Below are 23,556 nucleotides of genomic sequence, written 5' to 3'. Positions count from 1 at the left end.
CTCTCCAGATTCTGAAGTCGGTCCACACACCTGCCTGGACCCTAGTACCACTCTTACAGATCCCTGCATCCTGTCTAAGTGCTTGACATCTTTTCTGCAGTGTGGTGCCCAGGGTTGAACATAAATCACCAGTTCGTCCCCAGCTGGAGAATCAAGGAAGTCTGATTTAACGTCCTTTCTAGAGCCATGGAAAAGCTCCAGCGCCTGAATAGCTCTTCCATTCACTGCTCCTGCAGCCCTTTCCCCTGTTTATAACATCCCTCAGACCCATTGATTTTGTGTGTGTGTGTGTGTGTGTGTGTGTGTGTGGGGCTTTAATTCTGGACCCTGACAGCTTGGGGCCACCATGGCTTGGGGGATGTTGAAGTTAGCTAGTGAATCCTCTCCGGCTGCTACAGTCAACATCGGAGTGAATATATTTGTGATAACCTGGGCAGCTCATTATGCCCATGGCCCTCTATGTGCGCACGGGGTTTCTGCGTGGAATTTTGTGAATAACTTGTTGCTAATGTCAAACCGTCTGCAATCACAAGTCTCCCCACCCCCCCGTTTCACAGAGTTTGCATGTAGCTCTGCCTACAGCCCCATCTGTGAGGCATTAACATCTGAATGAGTTGCTGCACTCAGCCTGACATTCTCTGCTCCAAGATCAGCCATCTCTGTATCAAAGGGGGCTGAAGAAGGAGAGCTTATTCCTGTTTGCAAAGGGATGGTCTGTTCCCATCTGTTCTTTTCGCAGCTGCAGAAGCACACCGACTATTTTTTTCAATTGAGATGTGTTCTTGGAGATTTCTTAAAAAAAGGCGCAAGAACAGTCTTGATTTCTGAAGATTAATGGGAGATGTAGAGATTTTTTAACATCGTCAGTCTAACACTCGATTCTGCTGTAAACCAGACACCTATTAGCTTTCTGTCACATGTGCCGGTAAGAATTAGGTGCTCTCTTAAGGGAGATTGATGCTGGTGAATGGACTGCTTTACATTTTCAGGCAGCTGGCCTCAGTATTGAGTATTCCCAGCTGAGATCAGAAAAAGTGGAAGACTTGTATTTTTGTAGCACCTGTTGAAATTGTAGGGCATCCCAAAGAGCTTTAGAGACAATGTCAAACTTCCTCACTCTGGGTCAGCCTCATACACACACAGCAGAATCTTATAGGGGCATGAATGACGTGGACTATGGTGAAAAACGTGGTAGAATCCTGAGAGATGTCCAATGAGGCTATACCCAATCTCAACATCAGGAACAACTTGCTGCATCTTTTAACAACGTTTCAGGCGTCGAGGTGAGATTCTCACCAGGCAGCAGTAATTTAAGGGTGATTCTGATTTGTTAAAGTAACTGCAGGTATCACCTCGTTAATGCATACTTAACTTGGGTTTATTGTAGTCACATGCATCTAAGTACAGTGAAAGGTTTTGCTTCGTAAGCAGTGCAGACAGGTCATAGCAAACGAGGACATACTTTCTGCCATATCATCCACCGCGGATAAACTAGAGAATTCTCAACATGGAAGTCAGTGTGGGTCACCAGAGGACTTCCATGTTGGATACCAGCCATCAGTATCTTTGGGCATGTTCCATGCTCACCCACCATACACATCCCCATGTTCATGGCCAACAGCACCTGACTAATGTGAGCCTTGAAGAGCCCTCCTGGCTTTTCTCTGACCCACTTACTGTATGTTTCTACACCTGAGCACTGTAGTACCATTGTAATGGTGCAGCAAAGACATTGTGCACTCTAGGGACACACAGCCAGCTCATGGACTGGACCAGGCTGCATTGCTGGGCTATTCACTTCCTCTCTCAGCACTTGCTTTGAACTTACCTGGATGCTCACAACATTCCTGCCTTGTCTTGTCCCTCAGGTAGACTCTCCGTGCTGTTGCATTGCCATGCTGACACAAAGTCAGGAATTCTGTCATGGTTGTCAGCAGGCCTCAGTCAAATCAAGGGAATACCTTCTGGTCCCTGGGTCCTGGCATAGTAAGCCAAGGGCAGCCTCTGATACCAGTCCAGGAGTTTGGACACAGTCAGTCAACTGCTTAGGGTGACCAGAGTAAGAGTGTGAAGGGTAAGGAGCTAACAGTAGACTGGACACAAGCCGTCTTTACTCTTCCTGCCCTGTTGTGGGCTGTTTTCCTCCTGGAATAAGAGAGGCAATGGGTGATACAGCTGTTCGTGTTGGTGCAGGTGGTGTGCTGTCCTGAGTGAGTTAGGAGGCAGCACAGAGGGCTCACAGGGTTGGGGTAGGTGACAGCGAGTGAGAATGATAGGCCATAGGCCTTGGTGGGAGGTGGGTGCAGGAGTAGATGGGGAGTGAGTGAGCGTGAGGTATCAGAGAGGAGGTGCTCATGGACTTTCCTCCCCCACCACTGTGCGTTCCGCAGGTGGCGGAGACCCGGATGGCACTGGTGCTGCTTTTCGGAAGAAGCTTGATGCTACTTGATGGATCGCAAAGTCATTTCTGAGGGCAGTTAAGCATCACCCACATTGATGTGGGACTGGAGTCACATAGGGATACACTGGCTCCTTCGCATTAGCAGCTGCTGAGTTTTTAATAACAAACTGGCAGTAATAGCAGAATTTTATTTTCCTGATATTCTTATATTTTTAATGGAATTTGATTTCTCATTGTCATGGTGGGAATTGGGAATGCCTTCTCTATATTTTATTTAACATCCACTCAGAGGATGTGGGTGTCGCTGCCTGGGCCAGCATTTATTGCCCATCCCTAGTTGAGAATGTGTGGTGAGCTGCCTCTTGCACCCCCTGAATCAGGTAGACCCACAATGTTGTTAATGAGGCAGTTCCAGGATTTTGACCCAGCGACACTGATGGAATGGTGATATATTTCCAAGTCAGGATGGTGAGTGACTTAGAGGGGATCTTGTAGGTGCTGATGTTCCTATCTATCTGCTGTCTTTGTTGTTCTAGATGGTGGTTACCATGGGTTAGGATGATGTTGTCTAAGGAACCTCAATGAATTTCGACAGTGCATCTTGTAGTTGGTGCACACTGCTCCTGCTGAGCATTGGTGCTCAAGGGTGTGACTGACTGTGGATATGGTGTCAAGCCTCTTGTGTGTTGTTAGAGCTGTACACATCAAATGTGTAGGCAGTGTTTGTCGTGGTCTTGACTTCTACCATGTAGATGGTGGACAGGTTTTGGGGAGTCAAGAGGCAAGTTACTTGCTACAGGATTCTTAGCCTCTGACTTGCTCTCGTAGCCACAGTATGGCCAGTCTAGATCAGTTCCTGGTCAGTGGTAACCCTGGGGTGTTGATAATGGAAGATTCAGTGATGGTGATGCTATTGAATGTCAAGGGAGGATGGTTAGGTTCTCTCTTATTGGAGATAGTGGTTGCCTACTATTTCTCTGGATTAGCAGAACCATTACACACTGAAACCACACCTTCCTGGTTGGGGTTGATAATTTACTGATCAGTAATAAATAGGTTGAAGCAACATACTGAGTGGGGAACCTGGGTGATAACTGCCTAAATCTTCTCTTCTATAGTATCTAACAACCATCAGTTAGCTCAAGTTCCTTGGGCCATTTATAACCATATAAGACAACACCCCTTCTTGGGTTCCCATTCATCTTGATATTTATGCAACCATTCCCAGTGGCTCGTGTACCACTCCGAGACAGTATCTGGAACCTACAAGGTAGAACTACAACTAACTGCTTGCTGATGGATTCCAGATTATGTAGGAGATTCAGAGTGTAAGAAATGGATGCAGTGTCACAATATTGTAAATGATGTGCATGCTTCATTCAAATATTCACTCATCTAATCGATGGTTGTTCTGAGTCTTGATGGGAGTGAGACTTCTGAAAACTGAGTTGTTTTCAAACGTTCCATCAACATCGTGTCCCTTGGCAGAGACCAGAGCTCCTAAATGTCTCCATCTGTCTGTGTGGCTTTATTTTCCTCTGTTCTTTATCCGTCTTTTCCGATGTGGTGGATGTACAGTATGTATTTACAAGCAGCAATTACTGCACTGCACAGCTCCAGGGGAGAATAGTTTGAGGCTGTGGTTTGCTGACACATATTTTGAGTGACTGGCTGCAATATGTTGGCGAAGAATGGTTTTGAACACCTTGGGGCACTTCCTCCTTTCCATGGCTCATTTCCTTTACCCTATCCACTTGTCTCATCTCCCCATTATCTCCAACATCGCCCCCGCCCTGGCTAATACTTTCTTTCCTCCCCAACCACACCACCCCATCTCCCCCTGTCTTCATTCCCAGCCTTGAGTCGCTATGTTGTTTGAGGTTTGGTCAGATGCTCAGTCGTTTGCTGCCCTGCTCCCACACTCTTGCAGTTTAGTCTCCCAGAGTTTGGCTGGAATTTACAGGCATTGAGATTCCTCTTTTCTTCCAATTTCCCTTTTTCCCTTTTTCCCTCCTTCCCTCCCTCCCAAAGCTGTTCCATGAGTTGAGTCTCCTCTGCTTCTCCTTGTTCCTAGTCTATTCCTCCCAGGCCAGGGTGTGACCATCCAGCCTTGTGGCACTCATTGCTACAGAGGGCTGTGGAGGCCAAGTCGTTGAGTGTCTTTAAGACAGAAACAGAGAGGTTCTCAATTGTTAAGGGGATCACGGGTAATGGGGAAAAGTCAGGAGAATGGGATTGAGAAACATTATCAGCCATGATCAGATGGTGGAGCAGACACGATGGGCTGAATGGCCCAATATTGCTCCTATATCTTTATTTGTACCTCACCCAGTGGCCCCACATATTTCCTGGCAACGGTCTGTGATCAGAAGCCAGGAATCTGGCAGTTTATTTTTGTTGTGGGGTTTGCTGGGATGGCGAGCAGTGAGGGAATCTCTCGCCCTCTGCTCGTTTAAACCTGGACTCTTCAATCTGCAGGGTCTGAGGCGAAGTTGGGATCTTTATGTCCCATGAGGTCTGTTGTGTGTATTGGAAAATACACATGCATTCTGTTCCTGGGCCGGGAGCCAGGATTCCATTGTCGGACTAACTCTGACGTCGCCTTGGCAACATGTACAATCCGGCCCCCACTGCCATTCGTTCCCTTGACCTGTCTGGGTAGTGGGGTGGGATCTGGACTGCACAGTCCCAAGTCTCGGACTGACACAAGTTGTTTTCTCAAGGGAGTGACCTTTGGCCTCATGCTTCCAGTAGCTGCCTCCTGTTTGGCAGTTGCCGAGGGAGCAGGCAGATTACATGGGGAACATCCTCCAGCCTTATCCTGCAGCTGACTGAACTGTGTTTCCAGTGAATGAACGACTACCTCAGTCCTCACTGCATTAAAACAATGGGCAGCTGAGTTGTTGATGCCATAGGAACAAGAAGGGGGCCATTCAGCCCTTTGAGTGTGTTCTACCATCCAATTAGGTTATGGTTCCATCTGCCAATCATATTCCTTAATAGCTTTGTCAACAAAAGTCTCTCTCAATCTTCTACTTTAAATTATTTGAGGTACTCCCCTCCTCCACCACACCCCACCACCCCTGAAAGAAAGACAGCTTTAAGGGAATGAGGCCTCAGGATTGATTTCTTGCTTTGTGCTGAGTACATTGTCATGGCAATAGGGCTGCAATTCAGACTCCACACCCAATGGGGTGAAACAGGACCTGCATATTTATAGCTCCTTTCACAATCTCAAGGCGTTCCAAATGCCTTGCAGTCGGTGGAGTACATTTGCAGCCAAAGAGGAGGCAGCAAGATCCCACTGACTATAAGGTGGTCATGATCAGATCAACTGTTTTAATGATGCTGTTGTTTATTGTGGACTTTAGCTAAATTACTTCGGGAAAGATAAGTATTAGCTGGGTCAGCCTCTTGTTTCACTGAATTATTACGGTGTAAAAGGAGACTATTCGGCCCATCGTGCCTGAGTCTATTATCTACTGCCAAACTCTTGCCTCTTCTCCATATCCCTGGACACTATGGCTATCCAAAAAAAAGTCCAATACACTCTTGAATTCCTCAATTGAACCGGCCTCCTCCACATTTACATATCACTATAAAACTAACCCCTCTCATTTGTGCTACTTTTACAAGTTGGAACAGCTTCATCTTATCTACTGGGCAGAGTGATAGACATTGTCTATATAGACTTCAGTAAAGCATTGGATGGGGTTCTGCATGGCAGAGTAGTTAGATCACTTGGGATTCAGGGCAAGTTTGGCAGTTGGATGCAAAATTAGTTTGAAGATCAGAGACAGAGGATGGTAGTAGAGGGTTGCTTTTTGGACTAGAGTCCCAGGACCAGCGGTGTGACACACAGATCAGTGCTAGGTCTACTGCTTTAGTAAGTTTATAGGTGACACTGAAGAAGGTTATCTCGGTACAATTGGACCTTAATCATATGGGCCATTGGGCTGAGGAGTGGCAGATGGGGAGTTTAATTTAGATAAATATGAGGTGCTGCATTTTGGTAAAGCAAACCAAGACAGGACTTGTACACTAAGTGGGAAGGGCCTGGGGAGTGTTGCCGAACAGAGACCTAGGGGTACAAGTGCAGTGTTCCTTGAATGTGGAGTTGCAGGTAGATAGGGTAGTGAAGAAGTTGCATGCCTTCATGGTCAGAACATCGGAGATTGAGAGGTGACTTTTAATAGGGGTTTATAAAATCATGAGGGGTGTGAATGGGGTGAAGAGCTAAGGACTTTTTCCCAGGTAGGGGAAGTCCAAAACTAGAGGGTGTGGGTTTAAGGTGAGAGGGGAAAGATTTAAAAAGGACCAGAGGGGTAACTTTTTCATGCATAGACTGTGCATGTATGGAACGAGCTGCCAGAGGAGGTGGTGGAGGTTGGTGCAATTACAACATTTAAAAGGCATCTGGATGGGTATACGAATAGGAAGGGTTTAGAGGGATATGGGCTAGGTGCTTGCAAATGGGTCTGGGTCAGATTGGGATGTCTGGTTGGCATGGATGAGTTGGACCGGAGGGTCTGTTTCCATGCTGTATAACTCCATGACCCTACTGTGTTCAGCCTATTCATGAAAATCTCAATCACATCTCCTTTCACATACCTTCTCTCCAGGGAGAACAGTCCCAATGTCTTCAATCTGTCCTCCTAACTGCACTTTCTCATGTCTGGAACCATTCTCATATTTTGTTTCTGCACTCTCTCCAATGCCTTCACATCTTTCCTGTTGTACAGTACCCATGGCTGCACACAAGTCTCCTGTTCAAGTTCAGCATCTCCTTGCTGTCATACTGTATGCCCCTTTTGATAAAGTCAAGAGCACTGTGAGCTTTACTCTCTTCCCTCTGTCCTTCAATGATCTGTGCACAGATACACCCAGAGCCCTCTTCTGCTGTCCCCCTTTAGAAGGGAAACACTCTTTTATGTCATCTTTCTGTGTTCTTCCAATCAAAGTGCATCACCTCACCCTTCTCTGCATTCAGCCTCATCTGCCAGCAAGCCACTTCCTCCACTGACTTTTCACTGACCTGTTGGGAGTTCCACACTAACCCCTTCACACTTTACAATTCTTCCATGTTTAGTGTCATCCGTGAACTCTGCAAAATCCCGATCATTAATACTTGTCATGGGTTAACATCTCATCAAAAAAGGTGATGTATCTGGCTGTGCAGCATTCCCTTGTGACTGCACTGGGAATTTCTGCTGGAAGGATGGGATCCATCCCTGGGGTAGCTCATTAGACTCCAGCTGTTTGATGTTGAAAAGGGCTCTTTTGTAACCACAGGCAGAGCAAAGGGGCCTGCTGTCCTTTTTCTGTGGGATTTCCGATTTCTACCAGTTCAACAAAGGCGGCTGGGCAGTGAAATCCTGGCTTCAGTATCTGATCCGTGTTGAGTTACTGCATCCTGCTGAGATGTGTTTGAATGGAATGTGGTACTTCTGGGTTTAGGATAGCAAAGAGAGACCGGGGAGAACAGAAATGGACCCAGCCACTGGATCTGTTAATTTGTGATTTGTGAAGCATAATCAGGAAACTTGATACTAAGTTGATTAAGAGCTGAGGCCACACTGGTGCTGCTGTCTGTTACCAGCTGAATGGGGCTCTGGCTGCAGCCTCTCCACTGGGCCCTGTGTTGTTCATAGAACCAGCACGTGAATGGGGTAAAGTGCATGCCTACCTCAGGGCAAAACCTGATTGGACTTGCCCTTCTAAGACAGCAAACACCCGTGAGATTAAAATGAGCACCCGATTGGAGCTCCCTGTGCTAGAATTGTGGTGTCATTTCCTCACCAGCGAAATGTGCATTTTTTTTTTAAAGAAATCAGTCCTAAAGATTCTGGTGAGCTTAACAGAAGATACCAGGCAAGGATTGCCCCATTTCCAACATATCCGATTTTTGTTGCTAAGTGAAGTGGGAAGGGAATGTAGGAGGGAACCCCCAAACTCAACAGGAGTTCTTTCCAGGTTCAAGCTGATCTCATTGTGACTGTAATAACCTGCAGAATGGGAGTTGGGAATTGGTGAAACAGATATGAACATTCTTAAAGCGCAAATGGAATCGAGACCTGACTTTTAATTAAGTCCCTCGGTCTTTTTAGATTTCAAGGGAGACAGGCCGTTGCTGTTCCTGAGAGTTTTAATAAAAAAACTCCACTGGACTGCTTTGATTGACCGGTCATCTGCAGGGTTTTCGAGATTAGAAAAGCACATGGTTGTATTGTTTCAACAGATTTCTGTCATATTTTCTCAAGGGGAAAATTTTATGATATCATTATGAATGCTTGGTTGTGTATCAAAGGCTGTGATTATTTCCAAATGGGCTTCTGAGTTTGAGGTTTAATTGACAGTTTCAATAGGCTATGAAAGGTTTAGAAGTCTTTGTGGTGTCTAAAAGAGAGTTTGTTTTATAAAAGATTAATCACTTGAGATTTAAAAGCTTTGAATGGGTTTCATGAATGGAATATTTCATTTCACATTCAAGTGTACATGAGCGGGAACTGTATTAGATTGTGATAGGTTTATCACACTCTCATCTTCACATGGAGCCTGAAGTCTTTCTGTGTTGGTATTGGATGAGTTTCTGTGGTGACATGGGTAGGGTATGAGGGAGCATGGAGGGTGGGTTATGGTGAGAGCTGGCATCAGGTTAGAACATAGAAGAATACAGCGCAGTACAGGCCCTTTGGCCCTCGATGTTGCGCCGATCCAAGCCCACCTAACCTACACTAGCCCACTATCCTCCATATAGGTAAAAACAATGACTGCAGATGCTGAAAATCAAATACTGGATTAGTGGTGCTGGAAGAGCACAGCAGTTCAGGCAGCATCCAACGAGCAGCGAAATCGACGTTTCGGGCAAAAGCCCTTCATCAGGAATAAAGGCAGTGAGCCTGCAGCATGGAGAGATAAGCTAGAGGAGGGTGGGGGTGGGGAGAGAGTAGCATAGAGTACAATGGATGAGTGGGGGAGGAGATGAAGGTGATAGGTCAAGGAGGAGAGGGTGGAGTGGATAGGTGGAAAAGAAGATAGGCAGGTCGGACAAGTCAAGGAGACAGTAACTGAGCTGCAAGTTTGAAACTAGGATGAGGTGGGGGAAGGGGAAATGAGGAAGCTGTTGAAGTCCACATTGATGCCCTGGGGTTGAAGTGTTCCGAGGCGGAAGATGAGGCGTTCTTCCTCCAGGCGTCGGGTGGTGAGGGAGCGGCGGTGAAGGAGGCCCAGGACCTCCATGTCCTCGGCAGAGTGGGAGGGGGAGTTGAAATGTTGGGCCACGGGGCGGTATGGTTGATTGGTGCCGGTGTCTCGGAGATGTTCCTTAAAGCGCTCTGCTAGGAGGCGCCCAGTCTCCCCAATGTAGAGGAGACCACATCGGGAGCAATGGATACAATAAATGATATTGGTGGATGTGCAGGTGAAACTTTGATGGATGTGGAAGGCTCCTTTAGGGCCTTGGATAGAGGTGAGGGAGGAGGTGTGGGCACAGGTTTTACAGTTCCTGCGGTGGCAGGGGAAAGTGCCAGAATGGGAGGGTGGGTCGTAGGGGGGTGTGGACCTGACCAGGTAGTCACGGAGGGAACGGTCTTTGCGGAAGGCGGAAAGGGGTGGGGAGGGAAATATATCCCTGGTGGTGGGGTCTTTTTGGAGGTGGCGGAAATGTCGGTGGATGATTTGGTTGATGCGAAGGTTTGTAGGGTGGAAGGTGAGCACCAGGGGCGTTCTGTCCTTGTTACGGTTGGAGGGGTGGGGTCTGAGGGCGGAGGTGCGGGATGTGGACGAGATGCGTTGGAGGGCATCTTTAACCACGTGGGAAGGGAAATTGCGGTCTCTAAAGAAGGAGGCCATCTGGTGTGTTCTGTGGTGGAACTGGTCCTCCTGGGAGCAGATACGGCGCAGGCGGAGAAATTGGGAATACGGGATGGCATTTTTGCAAGAGATAGGGTGGGAAGAGGTGTAATCCAGGTAGCTATGGGAGTCAGTGGGTTTGTAAAAAATGTCAGTGTCAAGTCGGTCGTCACTAATGGAGATGGAGAGGTCCAGGAAGGGGAGCGAGGTGTCAGAGATAGTCCAGGTAAATTTAAGGTCAGGGTGGAATGTGTTGGTGAAGTTGATGAATTGCTCAACCTCCTCACGGGAGCACGAGGTGGCGCCAATGCAGTCATCAATGTAGCGGAGGAAGAGGTGGGGAGTGGTGCCGGTGTAATTACGGAAGATCAACTGTTCTACATAGCCAACAAAGAGACAGGCATAGCTGGGGCCAATCGTGTGCCCATGGCTACACCTTTGGTCTGGAGGAAGTGGGAGGATTCAAAGGAGAAATTGTTAAGGGTGAGGACCAGTTCCTCCATATGCCTATCCAATGCCTGTTTAAATGCCCATAAAGAGGGAGAATCCACCACTGCTACTGGCAGGGCATTCCATGAACTCACGACTCGCTGAGTAAAGAATCTACCCCTAACATCTGTCCTATACCTACCACCCATTAATTTAAAGCTATGCCCCCTCGTAATAGCTGACTCCATACGTGGAAAAAGGTTCTCATGGTCAACCCTATCTAAACCCCTAATCATCTTGTACACCTCTATCAAGTCACCCCTAAACCTTCTTTTCTCCAATGAAAACAGCTCCAAGTGCCTCAGCCTTTCCTCATACGATCTTCCTACCATACCAGGCAACATCCTGGTAAACTTCCTCTGCACCCGTTCCAGTGCCTCCACCTCCTTCCTATAGTATGGCGACCAAAACTGCACACAATACTCCAGATGCGGCCGCACCAGAGTCTTATACAACTGCAACATGACCTCAGGACTCCGGAACTCCATTCCTCTACCAATAAAAGCCAGTACGCCATATGCCTTCTTCACTGCACTATTTACCTGGGTGGCAACTTTCAGAGATCTGTGTACATGGATACCAAGATCCCTCTGCTCATCCACACTACCAAGTATCCGACCATTAGCCCAGTACCCCATCTTCTTGTTAGTCTTACCAAAGTGAATCACTTCACATTTGCCTACATTGAACTCCATTTGCCACCTTTCTGCCCAGCTCTGCAGCTTATCTATATCCCGCTGTAACCTGCCACATCCTTCCTCACTGTCAACAACTCCACCGACTTTCGTATCATCCGCAAATTTGCTCACCCAACCTTCTAGCACCTCCTCATTTATAAAAATTACAAACAACAATGGTCCCAAAACAGATCCTTGCGGAACACCGCTAGTAACTGCACTCCAAGATGAACCTTTACCATCAACTACTACCCTCTGTCTTCTTCCAGCCAGCCAATTCCTAATCCAAACCTCCAACTCACCCTCAATGCCATACCTCCGAATTATTTGCAGTAGCCTACAATGGGGAACCTTATCAAACTCCTTACTAAAATCCATATACACCACATCTACCGTTTTACCCTCGTCCACCTCCTTAGTCACCTTCTCAAAGAATTCAATAAGGTTTGTGAGGCATGATCTGCCCTTCACAAAACCATGCTGACTATCCTTGATCTCATTATTCCTTTCCAGATGTTCATAAATCCTATCCCTTACAATTCTCTCTAAGACTTTGCCCACAACAGAAGTGAGACTCACCGGCCTATAGTTACTAGGGTTATCCCTACTCCCCTTCTTGAACAAGGGAACCACATTTGCTATCCTCCAGTCTTCTGGCACTATTCCTGTAGACAACGAGGACATAAAAATCAAGGCCAATGGCTCTGCAATCTCCTCCCTTGCTTCCCAGAGAATCCTAGGATAAATGCCATCAGGCCCAGGGGACTTATCTATTTTCACCCTTTCCAGAATTTCCAACATCTCTTCCCTACATACCTCAAAGCCATCCGTTCTAATTAATTATGACTTGGTCTGGGTTGGTTGCGCTTCTGCAGGTCGGTGTGGACTTGTTGGACCAAAGGGCCTGTTTCCACACTGTAAGTAATCTAATCTAATCTAATATTCACATCGGCAACAATGTCCTGTTCCTGAGTGAATACTGATGAAAAGTATTCATTCAGTGTCTCCCCAATCTCTTCAGCCTCCACACACAACTTCCCACTACTATCCTTGACTGGACCTATTCCTACCCTAGTCATTCTTTTATTCCTGACATACCTATAGAAAGCCTTTGGGTTTTCCCTAATCCTACCAACTAAGGACTTTTCATGTCCCCTCCTTGCTGCTCTTAGCTCTCTCTTTAGATCCTTCCTGGCTACCTTTATAACTCTCAATCGCCCCAATTGAACCTTCACGTCTCATCTTTACAAAGGCTGCCCTCTTCCCTTTAACAAAGGATTCCAATTCCTCATTAAACCACGGCTCCCTCACACGACCCTTTTCTCCCTGCCTGACAGGTTGGTATGTAGTTGGGTATGAGGGGTCATGTGGAGTGGATGGCAGTGAGTCTAAAGGGCCAAAGAGCTGCTTGAACAACAAGGACGAGTTCCAGAGAACTGAGGTGGGCCCTCCAAGCAGCCCACCTGAGTACTCACCTTCCCCACTCCCGTGGATGCCTTGGAGCTGCCTCTGGGTTCCCAGGTCTGACTCCATCCTTGATGTGCCCATCAACGCCCCCCACCCCCAGAGTGGGAATGGCATGGTCGTGATACTTCGTATTGAGGTGGGTCTGGCAATTCGAGAAGATCCTTGACCTACTTGCCTTGCTGGTGAGAAAACAGCTCTGTGTCTGCTTTAAAGCTCCCAAATCCAGTAGATTACAACTCTCGCTATAATTTAGTCCAGGTTGCCTGCTGAGGAGCCAGGTTTGCTTATATATCTGGGGCACACAGTAGGGAGGGGAGGCAGAGGGTACAGGAGGCGTACAGTTCCCATTGCCCGTCTCTATCCAATGCCCCTGTTATAAAGTGTGACTACACTGAGCCAGATTGAAGGATAAAACTGGGCTGGTTTGAGATGCTGCACATGGTAGAATAGTGCTTGATGCTGCATGGGGCAGGGATATATGGGGCATCTGGCTACGTGCTGGGGGAGGGGGTGGTGAGGGAGGACACTGGAGGGAGAGGCTGGGGCTGGGGGTGGGGGGAGGGGGTTATTGTTTCCAGTCCCATTTGCACCCTCCCAGTCATTGGGATGGTGCGGCCACAGCTGAGCAGAAAGCAATGTGTCAGGTGGAGAGAGCAGGTACTGCGCTTCACTCCTGCTGCTGCCTGAGGGATTTAGGTCCCAGTCACAAATCACTTTGACTGGTCGCTGTGAACAGCTTTCACTGAGGTCTGAGCCAGGCTAAAAATAGCTGTTCCAGTCAAGCGAGCCTTTTGTCTGACTGGGATGTTTAAACGGATACATTTCTTCTGATGTCACTGACAATAACGTCAGAAGTGTCTGCTTTTAATGACAGGAGCCATGTTTCATGTAGCAGTATCAATGCTAAAAAGGGGAATGTTTATATCCAGGAGACCCTTCCATTAAGAGCTTTCAAAATTTTTGAATTTTACAGAATACAAGGAGGTCATTCAGTGTTTGTGTTGTGTTTTGTGATTATTGCAATGTAGATTACAGTGCCCCCTCCACATTGTTGCCTTCCCTCAGGACTGCACTGGACTGTCAAGTGCTTAACTGATTATGTACTCGAATCGGAGACTGGGGATGGACAACCTTCTGGCTCAGGTAGAGGCTGAGTCGCACTGAGCTGGTGCAGTGTTTATCCTAGCCCAGCTCTTTCATGCCACACAGTGTAACGCAACTGTTCAATTACACCCTCTGGGGAAAATGCTGTCATTAGTGGCTGTGGTTCAGCTGTCTGGGCCCTGAGCTCTGTGGGAGCCTCCCTAAGTGTCTCCAACCCTCTCCTTCGACAAGATACTCCCTGAAAGCCTGCCTCCTCACCCAAACTCTCAGTTAACTGTCTGGATATCTTGTCATGCACGTTCTTGTCCATCCATACTGTGGAGTTCCTTGTGAGATTTCACACCATCGAAGCTGCCGTTGATAGTTTGTGGAAGTCATCAGCTACAGACTAAACATAGTTCCTGGGGGAATGTTGTCTTTGTAAAACAGAGCACATTTTAAGCTGCTGTTTGTTTTGCATGAGACATAGTGCAGAGGCACAGGGCGTTGTAGTGTGCAGGGGAATGGCTCTTGGGTAAGAGGTTGCTTGGCCCTTTGGGCTGTTTATGTTCCCAGTTCCTGGCGCCTGTTTAGTGGGCGTTCTCACCAACGATGTCTGTCTTGCCCAGAACCATTTTAATTCCCCTCTTGTGTTGCAGTGTGCCGTGGGTTTGCTGTCTTGGAGGATGGGGCGTTGGCACACAACCTTCAGGAACAAGAGAGTAAGTGGAAGCTGATCTTAGGGACTCAATCAAACACCTGAGCCTGGGTCAGTCACAGGCGGGCGAATTGTTTACATCCAATTGCTCCTTGGCTGTCTTTTCGAGAGGCAGTGGGGTCAGGGCGAGGCCAAGCTGCGAGATTGACGTAGTCGGTGACGAATTCTAACCTCATCCAAAATGGGGCTTGTGCCCCTGTCTGGGGGGAGTTCAGAGGGAGCAGAGCTTCAGGTTGCACTCACTACCCTTGGGCTCGGACCACTGACACCACTGGCAGAGATTCGGACTCAAGAATTCACTCTTGTACGGTCGGAGTGTCTCAATGCTCATGGAGAAGGTTTTGAAGCCATGAGGAAATTGAGGAGCATGTTAAGGATGAGGGAACTTGAGGGAAAAAGGGGAAGGGGCAGGAAGGAGAGGGCACTGACTAGGAATACAGCTGAAGGCCGGTATCTTTTGGAGTGGCTGGGGGCAGGTGGTAGTCAGGGCTGGTGGAGGGCAGGAGGTGCGAGAGAGGGGCTGAAGAGCTGGGGCTGGATCAGCTTCCAGAGTTGAGCAATAGAAGTGAACTGGTGATTGGGATGGTGCAGACAGAGGGACAAGGTTGGCCCAGGAGGGATTCATTAAAGGAGCAGGCGAGTGGGTGGTGGAGGGGGAAGGGGATGTGTGACTGAGGACATTAGGTGAAATATTCTAATGTCCGTGAAATCCCCATAACTCCGGGTGAAGCAGAAATGTAAAACGTGTGGCCCGCTGAGAATAGGACCCGTGTGCATGAAGGAAGGCAGAGTTTTCTGGAGTCAGCTCCTTTGATCAAGGGGTAAAGACGAAACCAAAGTTACTATTACTGTGTAACTCCCCAGCGATGGGGAGAGTTGTGTGTTTGCTAATGAACGATGTCCTGTGTCGGTGCTCCCCAGTTGAACAGCACTATGCTTCAAACATTGAGAAGAACAAGTTGGTTCGGCAGGATGTCTGTGTGGCCAAAAAGCTGCAGGACGAAGAGGAGTTGGAGGCCAAACACTACAGCCGGGAGCACCAGCAAGAGATGTACGTAAATCAGAGGGGAGGGAGTGAATATAGGAGGGGTGGGGTTTGGGGGTGTGGAGGAGCGAATACAGGAAGGATTGGGTTTAGGGGGTGGGGGGGGAAGTGAGTAGAGGAGGGATAGGGTTTGGGGGCCAGGGGAGCGAGTAGAGATGGGGTAGGGTTTGAGGGGTGGGAGGGGGGAGCGAGTAGAGGAAGAGTAGGGTTTGAGGGGTGGGGGGAGCGAGTAGAGGAGGGGTACGGTTTGAGGGGTGGGGGGGAGTGAGTAGAGGAGGAGTAGCGTTTGGGGGCCGGGAGAGTGAGTAGAGATGGGGTAGGGTTTGAGGGGTGGGGGGAGCGAGTAGAGGAGGGGTAGGGTTTGGGGGGGGGGGGGGGTGCGGGGGAATAAGGGGGCACAGATTTTGAGGGTTGGACCAGGATAGAGTGACGGAGCAAACCCCAGCAACGGAGCTGTGTGGAGGGGCCATTTTGGGAGGTGGGGGGGGGGGGGTGGGGGGGGGCGTCGCGAGTGGCAAAGAGCAGCTCCCCAATAGGAGCGAGCAGGGTGGGGAGATTGGAGAAGGAGGAGCTGAGGATACAAGGGGCAATGATCCAACTGAAACGTGTGGAAAACACAAATCATGTTCAGGTGGCTTTTTGCTTAAAGAGAATAATATGTGAAATGATTTAATGAGAGCAGTATGAGGAACACCGTGATCTCCCCTTTGAACCATGGCTTTACCTGAGTCATTGGGCCTGGTTCCCAGCCACGACCAACATTACCCTCCTGCAGCTAATGGGCTGTGTAACTAATGCAGAATGATCAACTTCTGAATGCTACATCCTCTGGAGCTGAAAGCATGCCCTGTTCTCTCCCTCAGGATCCAGTCAGTCTCTCTCTGTCTCCAGTCATACTCAACACCCCACCCCACCCTCCTGGTGATACTCCTTCACATCTGATCTGAGCAATGTCCAAACTTGGCAGCTTGTTCCATTACAGTGGAGCTACCAGACCCACCTTCACCTGCCCTGGACTCCTGCATGTACAAACCCAGTGCCCAAAAGGTGTCTGTGTGCGTTGTATAGTGACTGGAACCTGTCTGTACAAAGTGCCTGCGTCCAACAGCAGACACAGCCTGGGGTGGGTATGTCAATTAGGGAGCAGCTTAAAAGGTGAGTTGACACACATCACATACAAGTGGCTGTGATCTGTTTCTCCCATCCTTATTATTAACCTCTGTCACTGGGGAGACAGTGGAGTCGTCAAGATTAGAGTGGTGCTGGAAAAGCACAGCAGATCAGGCAGCATCCGAGGAGCTGGAGAATCGACATTTTGGGCAAAAGCCGTTCATCAGGAAGTTTAGATTAGATTAGATTACTTACAGTGTGGAAACAGGCCCTTTGGCCCAACAAGCCCACACAGATCCTCCGTAGAGCAACCCACCCAGATCCATTCCCCTACGTTTACCCCTTCACCTAACACTACGGGCAATTTAGCATGGCCAATTCACCTAACCTGCACATTTTTGGACTGTGGGAGGAAACCGGAGCACCCGGAGGAAGCCCACGCAGAGACGGGGAGAATGTGCAAACTCCACACAGACAGTCGCCTGAGGTGGGAATTGAACCCGGGTCTCTGGCGCTGTGAGGCAGCAGTGCTAACCACTGTGCCACCATGCTGCCTGAAACATCGATTTTCCTGCTCCTTGGATGCTGTCTGACCTGCTGTGTTTTTCCAGCTCCACTCTAATCTCCAGCATTTGCAGTTCTCTCTTTCTTACAATGGAGTAATGCCAATGGGCTAGGAATCAAGAGGTCAAGGCCAAGGCCACAGGTTCAAATACCACCACAGCAGCTGGCAGAATTTGGAACTTATTAATAAATCTGGAATATGAAGCTAGTATTCAGTAACGGTGACCATGACAGCAATCTTCAATTGTGATAAAAGCCTATCTGGTTCACTAACCAACCACCCTTACCTACATGACTGCAGACGCACAGGCGTGTGGATCACTCTGCATTGACTGAGTGAACCACAGCACAGTTCCAAGGGATGAGCAAGGTCCCAATTCCATGCACAAGAATAGAGAGAAACTTGGTGCAAGCTGGAAATTGTTTCCATGTCATCGACCAGTAGGGTCCAGTCTATTGAGGAGGGTGGGGGGGATGCTTTCCAGGTGAGACTTGAGACCGAGGCACCATCTACTCCCTCCCATGGCACTGCAAGATCCCAGGATAATTTCCTGCTCATTGTCAGTTGCTGATGGTGAGACCTTGCTCTGTATAAATTAGCTGACACCTTTCTTCCATTACAACGGGAGCCAGACTTTACATGTATTTACTTGGCTGGACAGCACTTTGGGCCATGCTGAGGAGGTGAAAGGTGCTATTTAAGTGCAAGTCTTTCTTTTGTGAGGTAACTGTGTTGTTTTTGGGCAGTGAGGAGCTGGATTCACAATACGCCAAAGTTGTGCAAGAGGAGATTGAGAAGCACGTGGCAGAGAGCCTACAGCGGGAGGAGCAGGACAAGGTAGGCCTTATCTTTGGAATATGGTGAATGTTTCCCATTTGCAGTTCCACTGGGCCTGAAACCAGTAACTGTGCTGGAACTCCCACTCCCAGGTGTTTCTGAACTGTCAGTGTGTATCCAGGAGGATGTCTTTACTCCCTCTTTATTCCCAGCCCTGCCTCCTTCTGGAGCAAATGTAATGCTCTTCCCTTTCTGAACGTGTTGACTCCTTCTGGCACTCGGTTCCATAAGTATCACTAGCCCTTTCCCTTCAGTCGAGTCAGAGGTCTACAGTGTGGAAACTGGCCCTACGGCCTAACTTGCTCATGCAGCCTGGTTTTCACAATTTTAACTGGTCCCACTTGCCTGCCAGGAGCTGGTCTTCATGTTTAAGCCCAGGTAGACTCTGCAAGCTGTTGAAACAATGATGTATGTTTGAATCCAATGATCATTTCCCTGATCATCCTTCAAAGTCCATGTATGCACACTCAGCTGCAGTTACTGAATAGTCATGGACTGAGTGCCCTGCTCCCTGGGCCTTGAGCTCAGTGCCCCAAGGGGCCTGTTAAATGTTCAGCAGTTTAAGTCTCCACCACCTTCTCCACCCTGTTAGAATCCATGGCATATCATGGCAACAAGTTTGAAGGAATGTGGTTAGTGCAAATCTGCTGCTTTTGGCCAGTTCCCTTAGAGTCAAACCTATCTCCTTATGTCACAAACTGGCCTGGATTAGCCCTAACTAGTCTAGACATGACTGGAATCCCATGAAAGTGGGATGAGCGACATGTGATGTAGTCACCTGTTCTTAGAGTTAAGTTATTCACTAATCAACAGCCCCAGTGGATAGATGGAGTATCCAAAACCGAATGTCTGTCTTTCTGTCTCTGTCCAAATTGGCTTAAGTCCTGTCTGTTTTCACCAGTGAGTGATGAGCTGACTGGACTGAAATCCAACTCACTGAACTCATTCCTTCACACACTTGCTGCCTCCAGCTACAACTGTGCTGTATATTTGGGCCAGAATTGGACAGTTTGGAGTAGGGAAGGAGAACTAAAGCAGTCTGGTGTTTTCAGCTTTCAGACAGGCCAGGCTGCTCGATGTTTAACTTCAACATGGGCTTTCGGCTGCAGGCAGGAAGCTTTAGTGCTGTGAGACACTGATCTGATGAAATTTTAGACCAGTGATTTGGATTTGTTAAATAATGGATGTAGCTCTGGTCTGTTTTGCAGCGAGAGGGCAGTTTCCCTTGAGAACTCAGTAATGCAATTAGTACAAACTCCTTCATCACTGTTTCTGCTAAAAAAAAACCCTTGGCTAACTTCTGAATGAGTTGAGAGAGACATACAACTCATCCAATCTGTCTGTGAATGAAGTTGCAAAAATTCAGGGTATTCCTCTGGTTTTGTTTGAGTTGTTGAACTGGCTGATACAGGCTCAGGTTTGTTTGATCCTTGGCCTGCTCGAGGGTTTTATGGAGGCTCTACCTTTGCCTTGCCCTGGGGAATGTGCTCCATGAGCCTTCTAACCAACTGTCTGTCTGTCTATTGGAGAAATATGCGAGCTCATTACCAGTCTCTGCACCTACAGTGGGTGTGTCGGTGTGAGTGTGATTGTTTTACTGGTGTAAATGATAACAACTGCACAGCAACACTATGTACAGAATCAGTGAGGAATCCAGTCCCTGAAGCACAACTCCTTCCTGTTTCTGCTTCTTGTGAAAGTGGGGGGCTTGCAGTGAGTGCATTTGCCTTGTTTGTCAGTGGGAAGCTCAATGAAACAGAGTGGTGATAGCCCAAGAGAGTTGGCAAAGGCTAAACTTAGAGTTTCATGTTCAGCGGAAATAGGGACAATGTATGATTGTAAAATGAGATTGAATTACATCCAAACGCCCTATTTGAATTACCCACTACTCTCGAATCCCAGCTTGCCTGGAGTGTATTTTGTCTTCACACCCTTGGGAGACAGACAAACACATGAAAATGATGCTTGCCACATCGAGAAGCAGTGACTGTTGAAATAGTCAGGTTGAATAGGAGGATCTGTCTGTCTACCCGTGCTGGCAGTGGCTGTGGCATATATTCCACCTTAATCGCATGAAGCAGTAAGTCTCTGTTCCCGCCCCCGTCGTTGTTCCCTTCTCTCTGCCTGCGTTTGTTTTCACTGGAGATGGTTCTGAAGTTCACCTTAGGAAGTGGCTTTCTTGTGTTTATAGCCAGACCTGGTTCAGCAGATCAATTCCAGCTCCAAAAAGAAGGCTGCTTTTGATTTTTAATTTTACTGAGGCTACCACCCGTGTCTGGTTTCTGAGCTATTGGCCTCCTACAGTTCCCAGCCTGTGCTCAGTCTCTCTGAGTCAGTACCTGGGGAAAGGGGCCAACAAGCCGAACATAGGACAAAGTGTTTCCACTTGTGGGCGAGTGCAGAACAAGGCCCATAAACACAAATAAAGCATTAATGAGTTGTTTTGCAGCAGTGAGAGGTTCTGCACTGCAGGCCGGCACTGACACAAAGTGCTAAAGAAACTCAGCAGGTCTGCAGCATCTGTGGAGAGAAACAGACTCTTCTCCAGAAATGTCACCTTGTGAAGAAGACTTGCGTTGGATAGGAAATGTGTGCTCTGTTTCTCTCTCAACCCGCTGAGTGTCCCCAGCGTTCTGTGTTTATTTCCAATTTCACGCAAGAAAGTGCCTGTGACAGTGCTGCAACCCCCCACCCCTGCTTTAAACACTGTGAGAGTGCTGTACACCCCCCCCAGTGTCTAATACACTGTGAGAGTGCTGTACCCACCACGTGTCTAATACGCTGTGAGAGTGCTGTTTTCCCCCCACCCCTGCTTTAAACACTGTGAGAGTGCTGTACACCCCCCGTGTCTAATACACTGTGAGAGTGCTGCACCCCCCCACCCCTGCTTTAAACACTGTGAGAGTGCTGTACCCCCCCCCAGTGTCTAATACGCTGTGAGAGTGCTGCAGCCCCGCCCCACTCCCCCCGTGTCTAATACTCTGAGAGTGCTGCACCCACACACCCCCGTGTCTCATCCACTGAGTGCTGCACCCCCCCCCCCCTTGTGTCTAATACGCTGTGAGAGTGCTTTACACCCCCCCCCCCCCCCCCCATGGTGTCTAATACACAGAGATCTGTACACCCCCCCGTGTCTAATACACTGAGAGAGCTGCATGCACCCTCACCCCCCCCCCCCCCCCCCCCCTCGTATAATACCAGTGTGAAAGTGCTGTACCCCCCGGTCTAATATACGGTGAGAGAGCTGTACCCCCCCCCGCCCGTATCTAATACACTGTGAGAGTGCTGCACACACCCTCTGTGTCTAATACCCTGCCTCTCCCCTACACATACACAGCCCCGCCACAAGCCCACATCCCCCCTACACATACACACCCCACCACACCCACATACCCCCCCTACACCCACATCCCCCGCCTCACCCCTACACCCATACCCGCCACCTCACCCCTACACACACCCACAAAACCGCCACCTCACCCCTACACACACACCCCCACCTCACCCCTACACACACACCCCCCACCTCACACACACACACCCCCACCTCACCCCTACACACACAACCCCCACCTCACACACACACACCCCCACCTCACCCCTACACACACCCACAAAACCGCCACCTCACCCCCACACACACACCCCCCACCTCACCCCTACACACACACCCCCCACCTCACACACACACACCCCCACCTCACCCCTACACACACACCCCCACCTCACCCCTACACCCATACCCGCCACCTCACCCCTACACACACCCACAAAACCGCCACCTCACCCCTACACACACACCCCCACCTCACCCCTACACACACCCATAAAACCGCCACCTCACCCCCACACACACACCCCCCACCTCACCCCTACACACACACCCCCCACCTCACACACACACACACTCCCCACCTCATCCCTACACTTACATGCCCCCACCTCACCCACACACACCCCCCACCTCTCTCTCTCTCTCTCTCTCACTCACTCACATATACACCCATCCCTACCCACACCCCCCCACCTCACCCCTACCCACACACCCCACCTCACCCACACAGACACACCCCCCCACCTCAGCCACACTCTCTGCTTCCCCCTTCCAGCCCACCCCCACCTCCACCTCACCTGGGATGTTGGTGGATGGTTCGGATGGCCTCAGAGGGGTGTGGGGGGGATGGGCTGGGGGGGATGGGCTGGGAGGGGAGAGCAGGGGTGTCTCTATAGAAGGTGTCAGGGCTGGGACCCCGGGGGGGGGGGGGAGGTTGGGGCTGTGTGTCGACAGACAGGGCTGTATCGATGTGCCTGGGACTGGGGGTCTCATTGAAAACTCAGTCTCTGCGATAATGCTGATATTGCAGTTCCATCGAGATACTCGACGGAGACTTGATAGATATACAACTCCTCGTCCTGACTCTATAGCATCACACCCTTACTCAGACCCTTTCTCCTCTTGGTGCTGATGCTGCTGGGCCACTCAATGCAACTCCTGGATTCAGTGACAAAATTAATCCCGTCCTCCTTGGCTTGGCTCTTTGAGATTATCTCTGGCTGCAGTATGCCCTTGTCCTCTGAGAGGGAATTGGTCCTGACCTTGCCTTACATGGACCTCTTTCTCTTCTCTTGCTGAATGTCTTCGTATTGATCCCCCTTCCCCTTCTGAAGGTGCTGACTCTCACTGAGGCTCCCTGGCTATTTCCCCAGGACCTGTGCAGACACAGCCTGAAAGCTGCTTTACACGCCAGCTCGTTTCTGATCTCTCTTGATGTGTATATTTGGGAACATTGATCAGGACCAGCTGCTTGTTTGGCTGCTCCGAGAATCAGGGAGAGAACCCAAAGTCTTTTAGCTCCACGCTGCACAGTCAGCAACTGGGTTTGAAAAGGCCTACCATTTTATTTTAATATCGGAGCGTAGGTGTGGGAGGAAATACTGAAAGGAACTTGGCATGTCCAGTTTACCCAGAAACCCAATAAAATGTCTATTGTTTTGAGTAAAAGTGATTTAAGATGCGGAGGATGGAATCATGGTAATGGTTTGAACCTGTTTAAGCTTTCATTCTGAATTGGTAACTGTTTCTAATTGTAGAACAGCTGTAAAACAAAACCCCTCCGGTCTGCACTTTAAACAACATGCCTCAGCTTGAGAAACATTTCCAGTAGGCCATGGATCTGCCACCATTAACTGTTTAAAAATCCATATGAAATGCTGGAGCACAGGGAGGGCGATATCAGCACAGGCTGCAGACGGGATCTAGTTTCCAACTAATTTCCTTCATTTTGTTACTTCTTGACATGACTATTCCAACAT

At 48.9% G+C, this 23,556-nt stretch overlaps 1 protein-coding gene across 3 annotated transcripts in view; it reads left to right on the top strand.

The window, feature by feature from the left end:
• The window catches only part of LOC140487006 (coiled-coil domain-containing protein 50-like), a 46,676-nt gene that overhangs the window by 6,995 nt on the left and 16,125 nt on the right, over positions 1–23,556 (top strand). For all 3 annotated transcript variants that reach the window (XM_072586355.1, XM_072586354.1, XM_072586353.1), the window contains exons 3-5: positions 14,628–14,690; positions 15,608–15,737; positions 18,153–18,243. In XM_072586355.1, coding sequence (XP_072442456.1) covers positions 14,628–14,690; positions 15,608–15,737; positions 18,153–18,243 — 284 coding nt within the window. The remainder of the gene's footprint in view (positions 1–14,627; positions 14,691–15,607; positions 15,738–18,152; positions 18,244–23,556) is intronic.

The sequence above is a fragment of the Chiloscyllium punctatum genome, chromosome 16, assembly GCF_047496795.1.
Source record: "Chiloscyllium punctatum isolate Juve2018m chromosome 16, sChiPun1.3, whole genome shotgun sequence".
Classification (NCBI taxonomy): domain Eukaryota; kingdom Metazoa; phylum Chordata; class Chondrichthyes; order Orectolobiformes; family Hemiscylliidae; genus Chiloscyllium; species Chiloscyllium punctatum.
This window is presented reverse-complemented; position numbering and strand designations above follow the sequence as displayed.